Source organism: Gymnodraco acuticeps, unplaced genomic scaffold (genome assembly GCF_902827175.1).
Source record: "Gymnodraco acuticeps unplaced genomic scaffold, fGymAcu1.1, whole genome shotgun sequence".
In the NCBI taxonomy this organism is placed as follows: domain Eukaryota; kingdom Metazoa; phylum Chordata; class Actinopteri; order Perciformes; family Bathydraconidae; genus Gymnodraco; species Gymnodraco acuticeps.
In genome coordinates, this window is record NW_022990692.1 from 1,333,018 (window position 1) to 1,351,414 (window position 18,397).

An 18,397-nucleotide genomic window follows, 5' to 3' on the forward strand; every position below is an offset into this window, starting at 1 on the left:
AGTTAATTATGAAGTTATTACCCTATCCGATAATAATCCAATGCAGAGGCAATAATGTAATATAATACATTATTTTATATATATTAAATATTTATATATGTATTTTTATATAGTCTTAAAGTTACAACTTACACATAATGTGAATGTGGCCCGTGATGAAATTGAGTTTGACACCCCCTGATCGAGACGCTTCACTAATTAACAATTGCAGGCCCATATCAAACCTCCCATTTCTAGGTAAAATCACAACAAAGGACACAGATACAATTTAAGAGATTAAACAAATAATAATAATAATAATAATAATAAAAAATAAATAAATAATAAATAAATAAATAAAAGTCGGAGATAGCGATACAAATGGCAGTACTCCAGGTGTACCATGCTCAAAGTTTATTGGAAGGCCTGCCGAAAGAAGAGGGTCTTAAGGCCGGTTTTGAAGACCTCTGTGGAAGGGGCAGATCTCCGCTGATCTGGGAGGGAGTTCCAGAGGCGCCGGGCGAATGACCAGAAGGCTCGGTCTCCCATTGTTCGGAGATGTGTGCGGGGGATGTAAAGAAGAGGAGCGTGGCTGGAGCGGAGAGAGCGGGTAGATGTCTGGGTACGGATGAGGTCACAGAGGTATTTTTGTCCATTCAGGGCTTTGTAAGGCCAGGCAAGGCAAGGCAAGGCAAGGCAAGGCAAGGCAAGGCAAGGCAAGGCAAGGCAAGGCAATGCAAGGCAAGGCAAGGCAAGGCAAGGCAAGGCAAGGCAAGGCAAGGCAAGGCAAGGCAAGGCAAGGCAAGGCAAGGCAAGGCAAGGCAAGGCAAGGCAAGGCAAGGCAAGGCAAGGCAAGGCAAGGCAAGGCAAGGCAAGGCAAGGCAAGGCAAGGCAAGGCAAGGCAAGGCAAGGCAAGGCAAGGCAAGGCAAGGCAAGGCAAGGCAAGGCAAGGCAAGGCAAGGCAAGGCAAGGCAAGGCAAGGCAAGGCAAGGCAAGGCAAGGCAAGGCAAGGCAAGGCAAGGCAAGGCAAGGCAAGGCAAGGCAAGGCAAGTTTATTTATTTATATAGCACCTTTCAACACAAGGCAATTCAAAGTGCTTTACAAAAAACGAAAGACATTAAGAAAATGGCATTTAAAATCAGTCATTAAAAAGAAAAGATAATAAAATAAACATTAAAAGAAAAAATACATGGATAAAAGTTACAGTGCAGTTTAAGATGTAAATAGTTCAATTAAAAGCAGCGACAAAAAGAAAAATCTTTAGTCTGGATTTAAAAGTAGTCAGAGTTGCAGCGGATCTGCAGTTTTCTGGGAGTTTGTTCCAGATATTTGGAGCATAATAACTGAACGCTGCTTCTCCATGTTTAGTTCTGACTCTGGGGACAGAAAGCTGACCAGTCCCTGAAGACCTGAGAGATCTGGATGGTTCATAATTTAGCAGTAGGTCAGAAATGTATTTTGGGCCTAAACCATTCAAAGCTTTATAAACCAGCAGCAGTATTTTTGAAATATTTTCTTTGACACACAGGAAGCCAGTGTAAAGACTTCAGAACAGGAGTGATGTGATCCACTTTCTTAGTGTTAGTGAGGACTCGAGCAGCAGCGTTCTGAATTAGCTGCAGCTTTCTAATATATTTTTTAGTGAGACCTGTGAAGACACCATTGCAGTAGTCGAGTCTACTGAAGATAAAAGCATGGACAAGTTTTTCCAAATCCGGCTGTGACATTAGTCTTTTAATCCTAGATATATTCTTTAGGTGATAGTAGGCTGATTTAGTAACTGTTTTAATGTGACTGTTGAAACTCAGGTCAGAGTCCATGACTACACCTAGATTTCTGGCTCTATCTGTTGTTTTGAACATTGCAGACTGAAGCTCAGCGCTAACTTTTATACGTTCTGCCTTGGCTCCAAAAACCATTACCTCAGTTTTATCTTTGTTTAATTGGAGAAAGTTCTGACACATCCAGTCATTGATTTGTTCAATGCACTTACTCAGTGTTTGAATTGGAGCATAGTCTCCTGGTGAAATTGTTATGTAAATTTGTGTGTCATCCGCATAGCTATGGTAACTTATTTTGTTGTTTTTCATTATCTGAGCCAGTGGTAGCATGTAGATGTTAAAGAGAAGAGGCCCCAAGATGGAACCTTGAGGAACCCCACATGTCATATTTGTCAACTCAGATGTGTATTTACCTATAGAAACAACGTTTTTTCTGTCCTTTAAGTAGGATTCAAACCAATTTAGAACTGTTTCCGAAAGTCCCACCCAGTTTTCTAGTCGGTCGAGTAATATGTTGTGGTCAACAGTGTCAAACGCAGCACTGAGATCTAATAATACCAACACTGAAGTTCAGCCACTGTCTGTGTTTAAGTGGATGTCATTGAAGAACTTTACAAGAGCAGTCTCAGTGCTGTGGTTTGGACGAAAGCCTGACTGGAACACATCGAAACAACTATTTAAATGCAAGAAATTACTCAACTGTTGAAAAACAACTTTTTCAATGATTTTACCTAGAAATGGCAGGTTTGATATGGGCCTGTAATTGTTCATTACTGAAGCATCTAGATTATTATTTTTTAAGAGCGGTTTAATGACTGCAGTTTTCAGGGCCTGTGGAAAAATACCTGAGTGAAGAGATTTGTTTACTATATGAAGTAGATCTGAGGCCATGCTAGGCAAAACATCTTTGAAAAATCCTGTTGGAATCATATCAAGGCAGCAGGAGGAGGATTTCAGAAGTTGAATAATGTCCTCTAGGTTTTTATCATTAATCTGATGGAATTGTGTCATGGTGTTTGAATTGATATTAGGTGGACATAGGGACAACACATTTGCTGTACCTGATGCAGAGGCACTGACTTGTAAGTGAGGAGGAGAACCTTAAACTGGATCCTGTAGTGGACTGGGAGCCAGTGTAGTTGTTTAAGTATGGGGGTTATGTGTGCGGACCTTTTTGTACCGGTGAGAACTCTGGCTGTACTGTTCTGGACAAGTTACAGGCGGTTGATGGATTTGGCTGGGAGACCGGAGAGGAGTGCATTGCAATAATCTAGTCTTGAGAAGACGAGTGCATGAACCAGTTTTTTGATGTCATCAGTTGAGAGTGAGGGCTTATATCGGGAAATGTTTTTCAGGTGAAATAACTAAGTTGAACTAAACATGAAGAAATAGCGTTCAGTTATTATTCTTCATATATCTGAAACAAACTACCAGAAGACTGCAGGTCCGCTGCAACTCATATCTCTTTTCAATCCAGGCTGAAGACCATTCTTTTTGACGCTGCTTTTAATCTTCCACTGCACTGTAGCTTTTATACTTGTATTTTAGACCTGCATTATTCTATATAAGCTTATTTGATTATTTTTATTGTTTAATTACTTTTTTTTAATTTATTTTTATAATGTGATTCCGCTGCACTATTGCTGTACCTTTGCTCGTAATGTTTGTTCACTTTTGTAATGCACTTTGAATTGCATTGTGTTGAAAGTTGCTACATACAGAAACTTGCCCTGCCTTACATTCCATCACTAACGCTTGAGGCATTATTCCTTTACGCACAGCTCCACCTAAAAAACCCATGCATGATGTCTGAGAACGTGTTTTTCTTGTTTTGACTCTGATATCTGTACTTGGCCCAACCCCCTTTAGTTTAAATATATATATATATACGGACACGGAGGGCATAGGTATCACATCTTTACCTGGGATCCTGCTAAGAACATCCTAAGTGCAAGTGGTCCCTCTGTGACACCTGAGACTAAAACTACACAAGATCAAAGAACTGAGCATTCTTTTTCTTCTTCACCCGAATTCCCTGACCGTTGGAAGTGCAGAAAAAAAAAGGTAAGCTTAAATAATGCAACAAATTGACATCTGTTACTTCTGGAGGAAATCTTGTAATTGAACTCTACTATAATTAAAATGTATTTTGAAGTGAAAAATAACTTAATATATAATATATAACATATATCACCTAATTATATTTTCAGTGATTTAAATCGTCAAAATTAGCAACACTTAAGTAAATAAAAACTCATATTAAGTTAAATATATTATGATAAAATCTATAGTTATTTATATTTTAGATGAACTGTTTTCATTTCATTTTACAGTTCATTTTTACAATAAATATAGTTACATTATTAGTTAGCAAATGTTACTGATAATTGTATTCAGTTTAATACAGTAAATAACCTTAATGAATGGTGCTTAGTTTAATAAAATTGGGTTCAATAATGATATGTTTTTATTTTAGTTACATCTAGCCTATTGCATGTTCTCTTCAACAACCCCTGAAGAGAGTAGCTTGCAGGGCTGGGCGATAAGACCTCAAATTATCAAGATTATATTTTTAGGCCATATATAGCACAGTTATTTTAAATCCGTTTCCATTACACCAGTATGAGGATTTATATATTTAGACATTAAAGGGCTATTCATGATGCCCGGGCCTCACCCCACCACTCCTGTGTATCGGTATCAAATCAGAATGATAGAATAGTTACATTAAACTGGGAATCATTTACATCTTACAATATCAAGATATCACATTTTTTTAAATGTCAAAACATTTCCATGACCTTTCAAGGTGGCATTTTCAATTACCATTTCCCTTCAATCAAGCTAAATAAAAGTGAAAAGCAATGCATTGTATAATCACTAAAAACACATGTCCCACATGAATATGGCCAAAATCATATAACAACTATTTTGATTTATGATTCTTCAGTGATTCAAGTGAATTTTTTTATTTTGTATTATTTCTAATGTAGAAATTAGGACTGCACCATATTCGAAACACTTACATTGTAATATGACGTTTTCTTCAATAAGCTTAGTATTGCAATATGAAAAATTGCCAAAACCTCACTGGCCGCTGTATGGCCATAAGTTCAGGGTGCGCCTGATTCGTTTTGCCGCTCATGGACGACGCATTTTAAACGCCTCTTTGTAAACAGCCCTGGCCCACTCTACCGGTGTTGATAGTCAGCGATTGTATGTGTTATATATCTGGGCTTTACTGTGTGTTTCTGTGAGAGGTAAAGAGAGCTATGGGAGAGAGCAGCTGAAGCAATAAGCCAAAGCAAGTCTAATGCTGGTTGCTTAAAAACATTTAGAGACATTTCATCTATAGTATGAAATACAAAAAACTGAGTGCAGAAAAGCTGAACGCAGGTGGAGAAAATCAAATCTCCAGGTTCACTTGGAAATATATAAAGAGAAACTCGGTTTCTATAATCAGGAAATAAAAAAGGCACGACAGTCTTTCTTCTCTGACATCATTACCAAAAATAAAAACAACTTGCGTGCCTTGTTTGCTACCGTCAACAGACTAACAAACCCCCCCAGTGTCGATAGCCTCAGAATTTCTATCCACCAGGGCCTGCAATGATTTTGCCTCCTTCTTCACTGACAAAATCATGTGAATTAGACAGGCAGTCATTGCCTCTGCATCAGGTACAGCAAATGTACTGTCCCTGTGTCCACCTAAAGTCAATTCAGAAATCATGTCACAATTCCGTCTGAGAAATGCTAAAGACCTGGAAGACATTATCCAACATCTGAAATCCTCCTGCTGTAGCCTCGACATCATCCCGACAGGATTTTTTTTCAAAACTGTTTTTCATTGCTTGGCCTCAGATATACTACACATAGTAAACAAGTCTCTTCACTCAGGTGTATTTCCACAGGCCCTGAAAACTGCAATAATTAAACCGCTGCTAAAAAAGCATAACCTAGACAAAACCATAATGAATAATTACAGGCCAATATCAAACCTTCCCTTTTTAAGCAAATTGATTGAAAAAGCAGTTTTTCAACAGTTGAGTAATTTCATGTTTTTAACTGACGATTTTGATGTGTTTCAGTCGGGCTTTCGACCTAACCACAGCACTGAGACTTCACTTGTTAAGGTCTTAAATGACATCCATTTGAACACAGACAGTGGCAGAATATCAGTTTTAGTATTATTAGATCTCAGCGCTGCCTTTGATACTGTTGACCACAACATATTGCTAGACCGTCTTGAAAACTGGGTGGGAGTTTCAGCAACAGCTCTAAACTGGTTTAGCTCCTACTTGAAGGACAGAACAAACTTTGTCTCAATAGGCAATTACAAATCAACCCTGATAAATATGTCATGCGGGGTTCCTCAAGGCTCCATCTTAGCACCTTTGCTTTTTAATATTTATATGCTACCTCTGGCTGAAATTATTAAAAAGAGCGATCTAAGCTATCACATCTATGCAGACGATACCCAGATTTATTTTAAAATTACACCGGGAGACTATTCTCTGATTAGAACACTGAGCAAGTGCATTGAGCACATCACTGACTGGATGACTCAGAACTTTCTCCAATTAAACAAACAAAAAACTGAGATCATTGTTTTTGGAGCAAAGAAGGACCGATTAAAAGTAATCACAGAGCTTCAGTCGGCAGACTACAAAGTAACTCACAAAGCAAGAAATCTGGGTGTAGTGATGGACTCAGACCTGAATTTTAACAGTCACATTACAACCGTTATTAGGTCTGCATATTACCACCTGAACAATATATCAAGGATTAAAAAAGACTAATGTCGCAACAGGATTTAGAAAAACTTGTCCATGCTTTTATCTTTAGTAGACTCGACTACTGCAATAGTGTATTCACAGGGCTCACTAAAAAATCTATCAGAAAGCTGCAGCTGATTCAGAACGCTGCTGCTCGAGTACTCACTGACACTAGAAAAGTGGATCACATCAGTTCGGTTCTGAGATCATTACACTGGCTTCCAGTCTGCCAAAGAATTGATTTTAAAATACTACTGCTAGTTTTTAAATCACTAAATGGCTTAGGACCGAGGTATATATACGACCTACTCCATCACTATGAAGCATCCAGGAGTCTCAGGTCTTCTGGGTCGGGTCTGCTCTCTGTTCCGAGAATAACCACTAAACATGGAAAAGCAGCTTTTAGTTATTATGCCCCAACAATTTGGAACAAACTGCCCAAATCGTGCACGTCCGCTGAAACACTTCCTATTTTTAAATCCCGACTAAAAACGCACCTATTTGCCGCTGTGTTTATTTATTTAATTTATTTCATTACCTTTGCTTATTATGCCTGTTTTTAAATGCCTTTTTAATAATGTATTTGTGCTGTATTTGTTCTTAAATCTCGTTTGATTTTAATCTGTAAAGCACTTTGAATCGCCACGTGCTGAAAAGTGCTATATAAATCAAATTGCCTTGCCTTGCCTATCGTATGTAGAACAGATACAAGTATATTTGATTTATCGCCCAGCCCTAAAAGCTTGCTGTAACAAACTAACATTATGAGTTATGTTTATTTAAAGATTTTATTCTGAGATTTCATGATATAATCTTTGCAACAACACGTCCTAAGTGTTTGACCATATCATTAGGCTGAATAACCACCTAACTCCACCTTCTCCAGCCATGGACAACAGACTAGTCCTCCTCACTGCCCTGCTGGTGATGCTGTCCTGGATGTCTGTGGGCACCTACGCTCAAAGTGCTGGAACAGCTGCAACCAATGGAACTGCTGAAACCAATGGAACTGCTGCAACCAATGGAACTGCTGCAACCAATGGAACTGCTACAACTAATGGAACAGCTGCAACCAATGCAACTGCTACAACCAATGGAACAACTGCAACCAATGGAACTGCTGCAACCAATGGAACTGCTACAACCAATGGAACAGCTGCAACCAATGGAACTGCTGCAACCAATGGAACTGCTGAAACAAATGGAACAGCCCCAGCAATAACGCCTAACACAACAGTGACAGAACTTATGGTAAGTAAAGCAAACAAAAGAGCGTTGTGGAATAGATTGTTGAAAATCATTGAGGCTACATTTTTTCTCCCACTAAAAATATATATCTCATTCCTTTACAGACAGCTATCAACAGGGCAGACTGCGGGATTGGGCAGCTCTGTGCCGCTGAGCCCTCGGACTGCGACCCCTCAACAAATTCATCATGTTTCTTTCTGTCTGCCAAGCAGAGCAGCGGCAGAAACTTTGACTTTGGGCTTTCAGGAGAGTCCGATGGCTATCTTGCTGCCACCCTGTCACTCGACAACATACTGGTATGTCAGGTTATGTCCCACACTTGTAGATTTAAATACCACTAAGTATAACCCACAGCTACTGAAACAGTTTGCTTGAAATCTTCTTTCAAAAAAGTTACAATTTTTGTTTTTCTCCACAGGGAGGTAATGACACAACCTACGTGTGTGCAAACAAAAATGGTGTTGTTCAATTCTTTGGAGCTGTCCTCAACAATGGCAAGCTGACTCTGAGAGATGTGAGTAAAATCCAAGTGCATGAATTAGACTTCATAGCAGCTGTGTGGAACGCTCATGAACTGCCACATCATTGTTGTCAAATACTGAACAGATAGTTCAAATGCTATGGTTAAATCAGTATGCATTAAATTGTCACATATCTAGCCTTTTTGAACATGTAGCTCAGGCAATACAATTGCAATTTCTAACTTAAACCATCACCATTTGCATGGCATGAAAATACTGAAAACCAGCTTTCTTTTTTGTCATCTGTTTCCGTCTTTGCTCTGCAGCTTCCTGTGGATTCCGTGAAGGGCAAAATCAATGAAAAAAAAATCCAGTGCTCATTTTCCGCCACTGTACCGGCCCAGATTACTAGAGTAGACCAGTTTGCAATCGCAATCTCCAAAGGAACTTTCAACAGCTGTAAGCCTACCAAACAGAGATACACATTCACACATCAAACAGTCAACTAAGATCAACTGTCACAGAGACTCACAAATAATAGATACATATCTTGTCATGTTCAAAACATATATATCTAATATATTTTGTTTCAACCCACAGCTACTGGTGCTCTTGGGGACCCCAGCACCCAATTAAAAAGTCCTCTTGTAGACCTGGCAAATCCTAATACCACTGTCACCAATGAGCTTGCCACCAACACTAGTAGCCATGCCATTACAATCCAGCAATCTCTGACCCAAGGTAGGCAAAAGAGATAGAGATGTTGTCCTTAGGAGATTTTAAAGCATATAGGAAATGTAATGCGTGTAAACAAAGCCTAACACATTATTTGTTTCCCCTCTAGCTCTGCTGTTCACTGTTGGTGTGCTTGGTCTAACCGTGCTATGAGGAAACTGATATATATATATTGACTCTCTGCCTGGAATGAAAATCAGTCTTTGAATGATTTGAATGGGTACAGATGTGAATAGATATGACAATTAATTACAATTCATGTGTTTCTGATGACGTACACAAAAAAGCCATGTTTTTCTTCTTCTGTCGCTCATGATATCAGCAAATGGCAGACACGTGTTTGTGTTATGTGATGATTATTATTATTTTAATTTTATTGTATGTGAATGTAGCTCCATATCGTTACGGATTCAAGTAGATTTTGAACATTGTATCATGTAACAATTGAAGTAGATTTTTTAATCGCATTTTTGGAAATAAATATTCAATGAAAGCTGAAATTTTATTTTTTTAAATACACTAAGAAGAGAATAGCAGCTGATTTAGAAGCAGTTAAAGAGATAACCATTATTAAGAACTGATCATTTTAATAAATGTTCAACAATTTTCCAACATTTTTGTAAACATTCATTTTAAAGCACTGCAAAATAATCACTTAATATTTTTCTTAGTATATTATTGAACCCTGAATGTTTAAAACATACACCAGTGCCTGAACCTAAACACAAATAAATAAATAAAGTTAATATGGACTTAATAACTGGAGTTAAAAAACAAACCACAACCTCCTCAAAAAAGATAAACTTTAACTAATGCAATAGTAGTACTGGGTTTGTTATTTTTAACTTACAATTTTACCTATAAATCTTGTCAATTTATGGTTTCCTTTACCATATTTAACAGACAATGAAGAGCATGAGTCACACTTATATTTGACTGGAATTTCTCCATAACACTAAAAGTCTTCAAAGAAACTCAACCAGAACATAATCATGATGTATAAGCCTAAAACCCTCAGCAATATGTATGATAACATTTATTAAATTTGAAATGTTATAATAACCTTGAATAAAATAAATAAATAATAAATAAATAAAAGCGAATCTACGGAGTGTGTTTGAGGACAATAACATCAACACACACGGACACGGTCATCTGCCTATTGGGAAATGCATCGATGACGTGGTACCGAAGGTTTCTGTACGAACATTCCCAAATCAAAAGCCCTGGATAAACGGCGAGGTTCGTACCAAGCTGAAAGCGCGCACTATCGCGCAGAGCTGGAGATTTGGAGGAGTACAGGAAATCTAAATATGATCTACGGAGAGCAATCAGCAATGCAAAGAGACAGTACAAAGAGAAGGTGGAATCTAGAACTATTAACAAAGCACTTATATACTAATAAAGGACTGGCTTATCTAAAGCCAGTTGAGTAGCACTTGAAATGTTTGGCTCTATGAAACCTGATGTACTTATATGATTCTGTTTTCTTCAAGGTTGTGTCTTCCTGGTCGAATGTACTTATTGTAAGTCGCTTTGGATAAAAGCGTCAGCTAAATGCAATGTAATGTAATGTAATGAATCTGACTTCAAAGGCTGTAACACCCGGAACATGTGGGCGGGACTAAGAACAATGACAGACTACAAAGGAGCAGCGGGGGTGCTGCGGGAGTGTCTGCGTGCGCATCTCTCCCAGATGAGCTGAACAGCTTTTTTGCACGTTTTGAGAGCAGCCAGGCTGTGGAGGCACAGAAGGACCAGGAGCCCTGCCCTTTTGTTTTAAACAGGGCAGATGTGTGCAAATCCTTTAAAAGGGTTAACCCACACAAGGCTCCTGGACCTGATGGCATCCCTGGCTGTGTTCTCGGGGTGTGTGCAGTTCAGCTGGCAGAGGTGTTCACAGACATCTTCAACAGGTCCCTGCTGCAGTCTGTAGTCCCCACATGCTTCAAACACTCCACCATCGTTCCTGTCCCCAAAAAAACAATAATCACCAGCCTCAATGACTACCGCCCAGTAGCACTCACCTCCATCATCATGAAGTGCTTTGAGCGGTTAGTCAAAACCTTCATCACCTCCTCCCTCCCTGACTCTCTGGACCCCCTGCAATTTGCCTACAGAGCAAACAGGTCCACAGACGACGCCATAGCCCTCACCATCCACACTGCCCTCTCACACCTGGACCAGAGGAACACATATGTGAGAATGCTGTTCATTGATTACAGTTCAGCACTCAATACCATTGTGCCCTCCAAGCTGGCCATCAAGCTAAGAGACATCTGGCTCAACAGCAGGGGCGCCGCCAGGGACTTTGGGCCCCATGAAAAGATATCACATTGGGCCCCACCACCAGGCCACGCCAACCAAGCACAATGCTGTAACCACACCTCCAGAACCCAACCGACTCATGTATGCTTTAAATAACTACCTGTATAGGCTTGCATCTATTTTGTAGTCCAATACTAACTGCACAATATTTACTGACACTGAGCGGTGAACATATAACACTGTGCAGACGTGCAACATTCTACTGCAGTAGAATTCACTATTTGATATAACACTAACATTCCCGACAATAGATCTCAATAGTCATCTGTTATGGTGTACATGCCTTTTTAATAACATTTTTGAATGGAACCTATTACCTGTTCTCAGTCTTTTTCTCATCATGCATCTTGTGTGTAGTGATCCAATATCGTTACCATAGCCTTGCCCTTTAACAGTTATTACGAGCCCTTGCTCAGCCTTACTCACCAAGAGCCCAGCGCCTAGCCTTCTTACAGGCAAAGTCACTGATCAAGTCCTTGAAGTCCAGCTTTCTAGCCAACTGGCTTTCAATGGACAGCACGGCAAGACTGCAAAGCATTATGGGGGGACAGGGCTGCGGAGCCTAAAGATGGATCTGTTGGTCCTGGCACCAGGGGAGGGACAACTGATGCCAGGACATCAGTTGCAGGTACATTTTTGAATAGCTGCTAAAAATGTACCTGCATTTATTAAATGTCAGCTAAAAGAGGAGTGAAATTAAAAACCTCAGAATTTTCTGTGAAGATATTAACAGTACTTAAAGGTGGGGTAGGTAATTTTGGAGAAACCAGCTCGAGTGAGCTAGAATTTGAAAATACACAACCGAAAAAAATCTGCCACTTCCTTACAGAGCCCCTCCTCCAACACACACAAACGCGCACATGACCAATGAGGGCACGAGATAAGTTTGTGCACAGATGGAAGGCTGACAGGCAGGTAGGCCATCCAGTTATTTTAGCCGGGCCGGCTAAAATTATTGGTCGTGCTTTTTACAGCGCCACGGCTTCCACCGATTAATTTTTTTTAATGGATTTTTTGTTAAAGCACTTAAGATATTCATTGCTATCGGGATGTTAAGAGCATTTCAAGCAATATAACAACAAGTGTATCTCGAGCCGGTTTCTCAAACTTACTTACCCCACCTTTAATGTCAGCAAAACATTACAATTATTATTTACAATGGACTACGCTTAGCTAACAGACTAATTTCCACCACACCCACCTTTTCTTTTGAAAAACTGGGTGACATACTGTCGCCCTTTAGTCCCTCTCTCTTTCTCTCCTTTCTTTTCTTTCTTGAAAGCCTGACTTTGTTAGTCGTTGAGACATCGTACACACGTAAGTACTAGCATCCCTGCTCACATGCACTCACTCTCTGCTAGAAAGGGCCGGTGCCGCACAGCGTTTGAAGGCAGGACCAAACCATTACATGTAAATAGAGGGGGGTGTTTGATGCTTTGGATAATTAACTTTTGGAAGAAAATAAGTTAAATGAATCGTAAGTTTAGTGAGTACATTATCAATATAACGTTATATTAATGTTAATTATTGATGATTGATGAAAGGTTACTTAAACATTTTTTCTTAATGTTCTAAAAATGTTTGGGGCCCCTGTCAGTCACGGGCCCTTAGAATCGTCCTAACTTTTCACCCCCTCAACGTCAGCAAAACAATGGAGCTGATTGTGGATTACATGAAGCAACAGAGAGGGACACGCCCCCATCGCTATCAATGGGACTACGGTGGAGAGAGTCAGCAGCTTCAGGTTCCTTGGGGTCCACATCACTGAGGACCTGACATGAACTCTTCACACCACCATCACCAAGAAAGCTCGACAGCGGCTCTTCTTCCTCTGCAGGCTGAGAAGGTTCAACATGGACTCCAGGATACTCTGCAACTTCTACAGGTGCACCATAGAGAGTATCCTGACCTTCTACAGGTGCACCATAGAGAGTATCCTGACTGGCTGCATCACGGTCTGGTACGGCAGCTGCACAGACCTCAATCGTAAGGCTTTACAGAGGGTGGTGAAAACTGCAGAGAACATCACCAGGACGGAGCTGCCATCCATGGAAATCCCTCAGGATTATAAAAGACCCCTATCACCCCAGCCACAAACTGTTCAGTCTGCAGGCGTTACCGCAGCATCCGGACTAAAACAACCAGATTCAGAGACAGCTTCATCCCGCAGGCAATAAGACTGTTAAAAAACTGAACTGCTGAAACAATTTCATAACATTCATCTGCTACTTAGTAATTATTTATGTATTATCTAATATATCATTCCAATAACTTGTATATAGACTCGTATTGCACTATTCCACGTTTTTTTCTCTCTTTTAAAAACTATTTTTCTTTTGTATTACTTTTAATATAGTATATTTTAATGTTGTTTTAATATTGTCTGCTTATCTGTATTATTGTGTGGCATTGTTGGAGAAGCCTGTGACCTAAGATTTTCAACGACATAATTAATCTGTAGCTATGTTAGTCTGACAATAAAGAACCTTGAACCAAGATGTCGTTTAACTTGAAACTGATGTTACATTACATGTTACTTGTCAGACGCTTTTATCCAAAGCGTCTAACAAGCCACCCGCCACAAAATGTTACTGCTATATCATATTATAGAGCCATAATAGAACCCCTGTACCAAATAACAATAAGATTGCTATAGTTTCCATAATGTTACAAGTTTTGTTAATATCCAAGGAAGTTATTTAGAAACCACAATCTGGCAGAGTGAAAGAGGGTTAAGTGAGCAGTGACATCATCTCCGTACAGGTACAGTATATTCAACTAACAGGCTTTTCCAAAAATGTTTCTTATAACCTAGCCTCAGTCTTGTACATACATGTACATTTCCACAGGTCCCTAAAAAAACTGCAGTCATAAAACCACTCTTAAAAAGAACAATCTAGACCAGGGGCAGGCCAGGTTCTACGGGGGTGCATAAGGGTGCATTGCACCCTCAGTTGAGTCGTTATGCACCCTCATTTAAAAAATGAAAAGTGAAAAAAAAAAAAAAAGTGAAAAATATTACATATATAATAGTAATAATAATAATAAGAAGAAGAATTTAGTTGAAATAAAATAAATTGGAATTGTGGTTAAATAACATTGCTGCATTTATTTGGTCAATTTAAACGGTAAGTAACGTTATTATGTCAGGTGCGTGTGACCTGTGCCGTTGCGCGTTCGTCATCTGCAAGGTTCTTACAAAGCTATCAGTGTCAGTGATGGACATCAGAAAATTGTTAAAACAACCAGCCCTTGTCGCTAGCAGTAACACTGCATCTACTGCAGGTAATAACAGTTCAGATCATGGGGACATTACGTTACCCGCGGCCACTGTCGTGGACAATAACGCCCGACTTGCCCGCCTCGCCCACAGAGGCGGAGCAGCCGCAGCCGTCTTTCTTGCCCCAAACACCGCCACCCCTCAGCGGCCCGCAAGTGCCAGAGGACCTCGGCAAAACAGAGCCTGCCCAGGTATATTTAGTGCCCAACTCGCCTGTCGGCTACTCATTTTGCAGCTCATGGTTTCAAAACAGAGATTGGCTGGAATATTCATGTAAAAAGATGCCATCTTCTGCTATGCATGTAGACATTTCGGTTCAAGTACGTCAGATGCCTTCACCACAACTGGCTACAACAACTGGCACCATGCTCTTATAGGCTACGTGATAAGGGACTGGGAAGGCATGAATCAAGCAAAGAGCACATACAGTAGATCCATAGATCTCTTCATTTTGCTCTCAAAGTGCACCAGATTGATTCTTTTAACTTCAATATTTTTAAAACAAATCTTCCCGGGGGAGCATGCCCCCGGACCCCCCTAGAGGAGGTGAGGACCCTCGTAGAGGAGATGAGGACCCCCTAGGGCAGGGGTGGCCAACCCGCGGCTCTCGAGCCGCATGCGGCTCTTTGCCTAGTTTCATGCGGCTCTTCAGTTCATATCGAATTGTATATGTGTGAGTTTGGGGGAGAGACACTGACTCCTGACTAGTGTTGCACGGTGTACCGATACTTGAAAGGTACCGCGATACCCTGCCGTTAAAAACGTTACTATTCCTCCGTTTCATTAGTATCGGTACTTTAAGAATGACGGGGGAAAGTACTCTGGTGAGAAAGCGCCGTTTAATAAGAGCCGTGTGTGTTCAGCGCTCTGCTTCCATTCCCTGCACTGCAGCCGTGCCTGCAGTCCCGCCCCTCTCAAGCACGCTCTAAGTCCCTCCCCTCTCTCATGCACGCGCTAGCTGCCAGAGTATGTGAGAAAACGAGAAGCATGGCTGCAAGTGGGAGTGCAACTGCCGCTGCGCCTCGGCTTGTTGACAAAAAAGACGCCAGAAGCGAAATTTGGAAGTATTTTAGCTATATCTCTGACAGTGAGGGCAAGCCACGGACACCACGAGGCCCGTCTGTAAGAAATGTATTAATTTGATTTAATACGAATTATTGTCATTTGTTTTATTTATTGTTGTCATTGTTTAAAAGTTTGTGTTATGGTTATGGTTCTGGTGTGAAATAAAGCACAATAATTACATTTAAGACTGTTTCCCTTTTTTTAAGAAAAGTATCGAAAAATAATCGGAATCGCAATTCTTGACTTGGTATCGAAAACAAAATGTTGGTATCGTGACAACACTAGCTAGCTACTCCTGACAGTTAAACATGATATTTAGTAGGTCTGTTAAGTATTGAATGCTGATAATTCTGACGTAATTTGGCCGGTCAAAGTTGTTTGGGCTCGGATAAAATCGCTCCGTTACTTTCGTCCCGTGTTACTTTCGTCCCGGCTCTCCCTACGTGTGTATGTGTGGTGTCAGGAGTCAGTATGAGAGGATGACAGCGTGTCTAATTTTGATGTGGCCCAAGAGCCAATCACAATAATACCTGTGATGCAGTGAACCAATCACCTTTGAGGGGGGGGAAACCTATCGTTGATTAAACACTATCCAGTGTTTCCCCTACCATTGTCTTGGAGGGGCGCTGCTTCCCGCCAACGGAGCCCCGCGCCCCCCCTGGAATTCAAGGTGTTTAAAAAATATATATAATTATTATTTATTTTTAATATATATATACATAGCACCAAATTGCAAATAATCTATAACTACTGTCACTTTTCACATTGAACATGTGCTCTTTTATTAAATAAACTAAACGCTTTCATTTTAAGTTGTGAGTTTAGTGTTTTTGACCCTAAGAAACACTGATGCATTAATCAATACCAATAATCCACAGCTCCTCTCTCTGCTCCAGAGGATTTAAAAAATATATATCCCAATGCCACAAAAATGCATCAGTGACGTGGTTGAAATCTTGTCTCCAGAAAACAAAAAACTGAAACAAGCGGTATCAGTGACTGTGTGTTTGATGTGGCTCTTTGCAGTAAAATAGAAAAAAATTGGCTCTTAACCTCTGACTGGTTGGCCACCCCTGCCCTAGGGTGTTAGGTCCACTCCCCACTTATAAAAATAGCACTTTACCACTGCACCCTCTCTAATCTCAGATGCACCCCGAGTCATTTTGTTCTGGAACCGGGCCTGACCAGAGGTGTCAAACTCAAGGCCCGGGGGCCAAATCTGGCCCGTGACTTCATTTTATGTGGCCCCACAAGAGCTTGCAAAGAATATAATATGTTTATTATACGGTTGCATTGCGATTTACAGAAGCAAGTTACCCATAAACTAGATGTCCCACAATGCATCTCAAATTTGACGTTTTTCTCAGAATTTGTCTTTTTTTCTTCTAAATATGTATTATTTATTTGTTTTGGCTTTTCTTTTTAAATCATTTTGTGACATTACTGAAGAGACTTGCAATTATTTGCCCTAGACTTCTGCTTTCAGATGTAGTTAATTATGAAGTTATTACCCTATCCGATAATAATCCAATGCAGAGGCAATAATGTAATATAATACATTATTTTATATATATTAAATATTTATATATGTATTTTTATATAGTCTTAAAGTTACAACTTACACATAATGTGAATGTGGCCCGTGATGAAATTGAGTTTGACACCCCCTGATCTAGACGCTTCACTAATTAACAATTGCAGGCCCATATCAAACCACCCATTTCTAGGTAAAATCATTGAAAAAGTTGTTTTTCAACAGCTGAATACCTTCTTGGATCTAAATAACTGTTTTGATGTGTTCCAGTCAGGCTTTCCACCGCACCACAGAACTGAGACTTCTCCTTTTAAGGACTTTAATGATATCCAGTTAAACACAGACAGTGGCCGAATCTCAGTGTTAGTATAATTAGATCTCAGCGCTGCATTTGACACTGTTGACCAAACCATATTACTAGACCGACTGGAAAACTGGGTGGGACTCTGGCACGGTTCTAAACTGGTTTGAATCCTACTTAAAGGACAGGAGAAATGTGTTGCAATAGGTAACTCTACACATCTGAGTTGACAAATATGATGTGTGGGGTTTCCTAAGGCTCCATCCTGGGACCTCTTCTCTTTAACATCTACATTCTTCCACTGGCTCAGATAATAGAAAACAACAAAATAAATTACCTTTGCTACACCAATGACATACATTTACATAACCACTTCTCCATTGGACTATGGTCCAATTCAAGCACTGAGCAAATTAATTGAACAAATCAATGACTGAATGTGTCAAAACAACAGAAAAGGCCAGAAACCTAGGTGTAGTCATGTACTCTGACCTGAATTTCAAGTTAGCCTACTATGACCTAAACATGTATCTAGTATTAAAGGACTGACATCTCAGCAGGATTTGGAAAAACTTGTCCATGCTATATCTTCAGTAGACTCGACGACCGTAATGGAGGCTTAACAGGTCTTACTAAACATATATTTGACTGCCACAGCTGATTCAGAATCCGAGTCCTCACTAACACTAAAAAAGTGGAAAAGTGGACTTAAATGTTATGAACTTTACACTGGCTTCCTGTCGGTCATATAATTGACTTCAACATAATGCTGCTGGTTTATAAAGCACTGAAAGAGCAAAAATAAATGTCTGATCTTCTGCTACATGCTGAACTAGCCAGACCTCTCAGGTCATCTGGGTCTGCTTTCTGTCCCCAGAGTTAATAATAATAATACATTTAATTTACTGT

General features: G+C 40.0%; 1 protein-coding gene across 15 annotated transcripts in view; it reads left to right on the plus strand.

The window, feature by feature from the left end:
* Positions 1 to 18,397, plus strand: part of LOC117555495 (nuclear pore complex protein Nup153-like) — a 44,200-nt gene that overhangs the window by 15,319 nt on the left and 10,484 nt on the right. For 11 of the 15 annotated variants that reach the window (XM_034230356.1, XM_034230364.1, XM_034230357.1 and 8 more), the window contains 5 exons: positions 7,570 to 7,787; positions 7,889 to 8,080; positions 8,203 to 8,298; positions 8,572 to 8,704; positions 8,846 to 8,922. In XM_034230356.1, the coding sequence (XP_034086247.1) occupies positions 7,570 to 7,787; positions 7,889 to 8,080; positions 8,203 to 8,298; positions 8,572 to 8,704; positions 8,846 to 8,922 (716 nt within the window). Of the gene's footprint in view, positions 1 to 7,569; positions 7,788 to 7,888; positions 8,081 to 8,202; positions 8,299 to 8,571; positions 8,705 to 8,845; positions 8,987 to 9,089; positions 9,595 to 18,397 lie in introns of those variants that run through there. The other 4 variants (XM_034230370.1, XM_034230367.1, XM_034230368.1 and 1 more) reach the window with 4 other exon arrangements.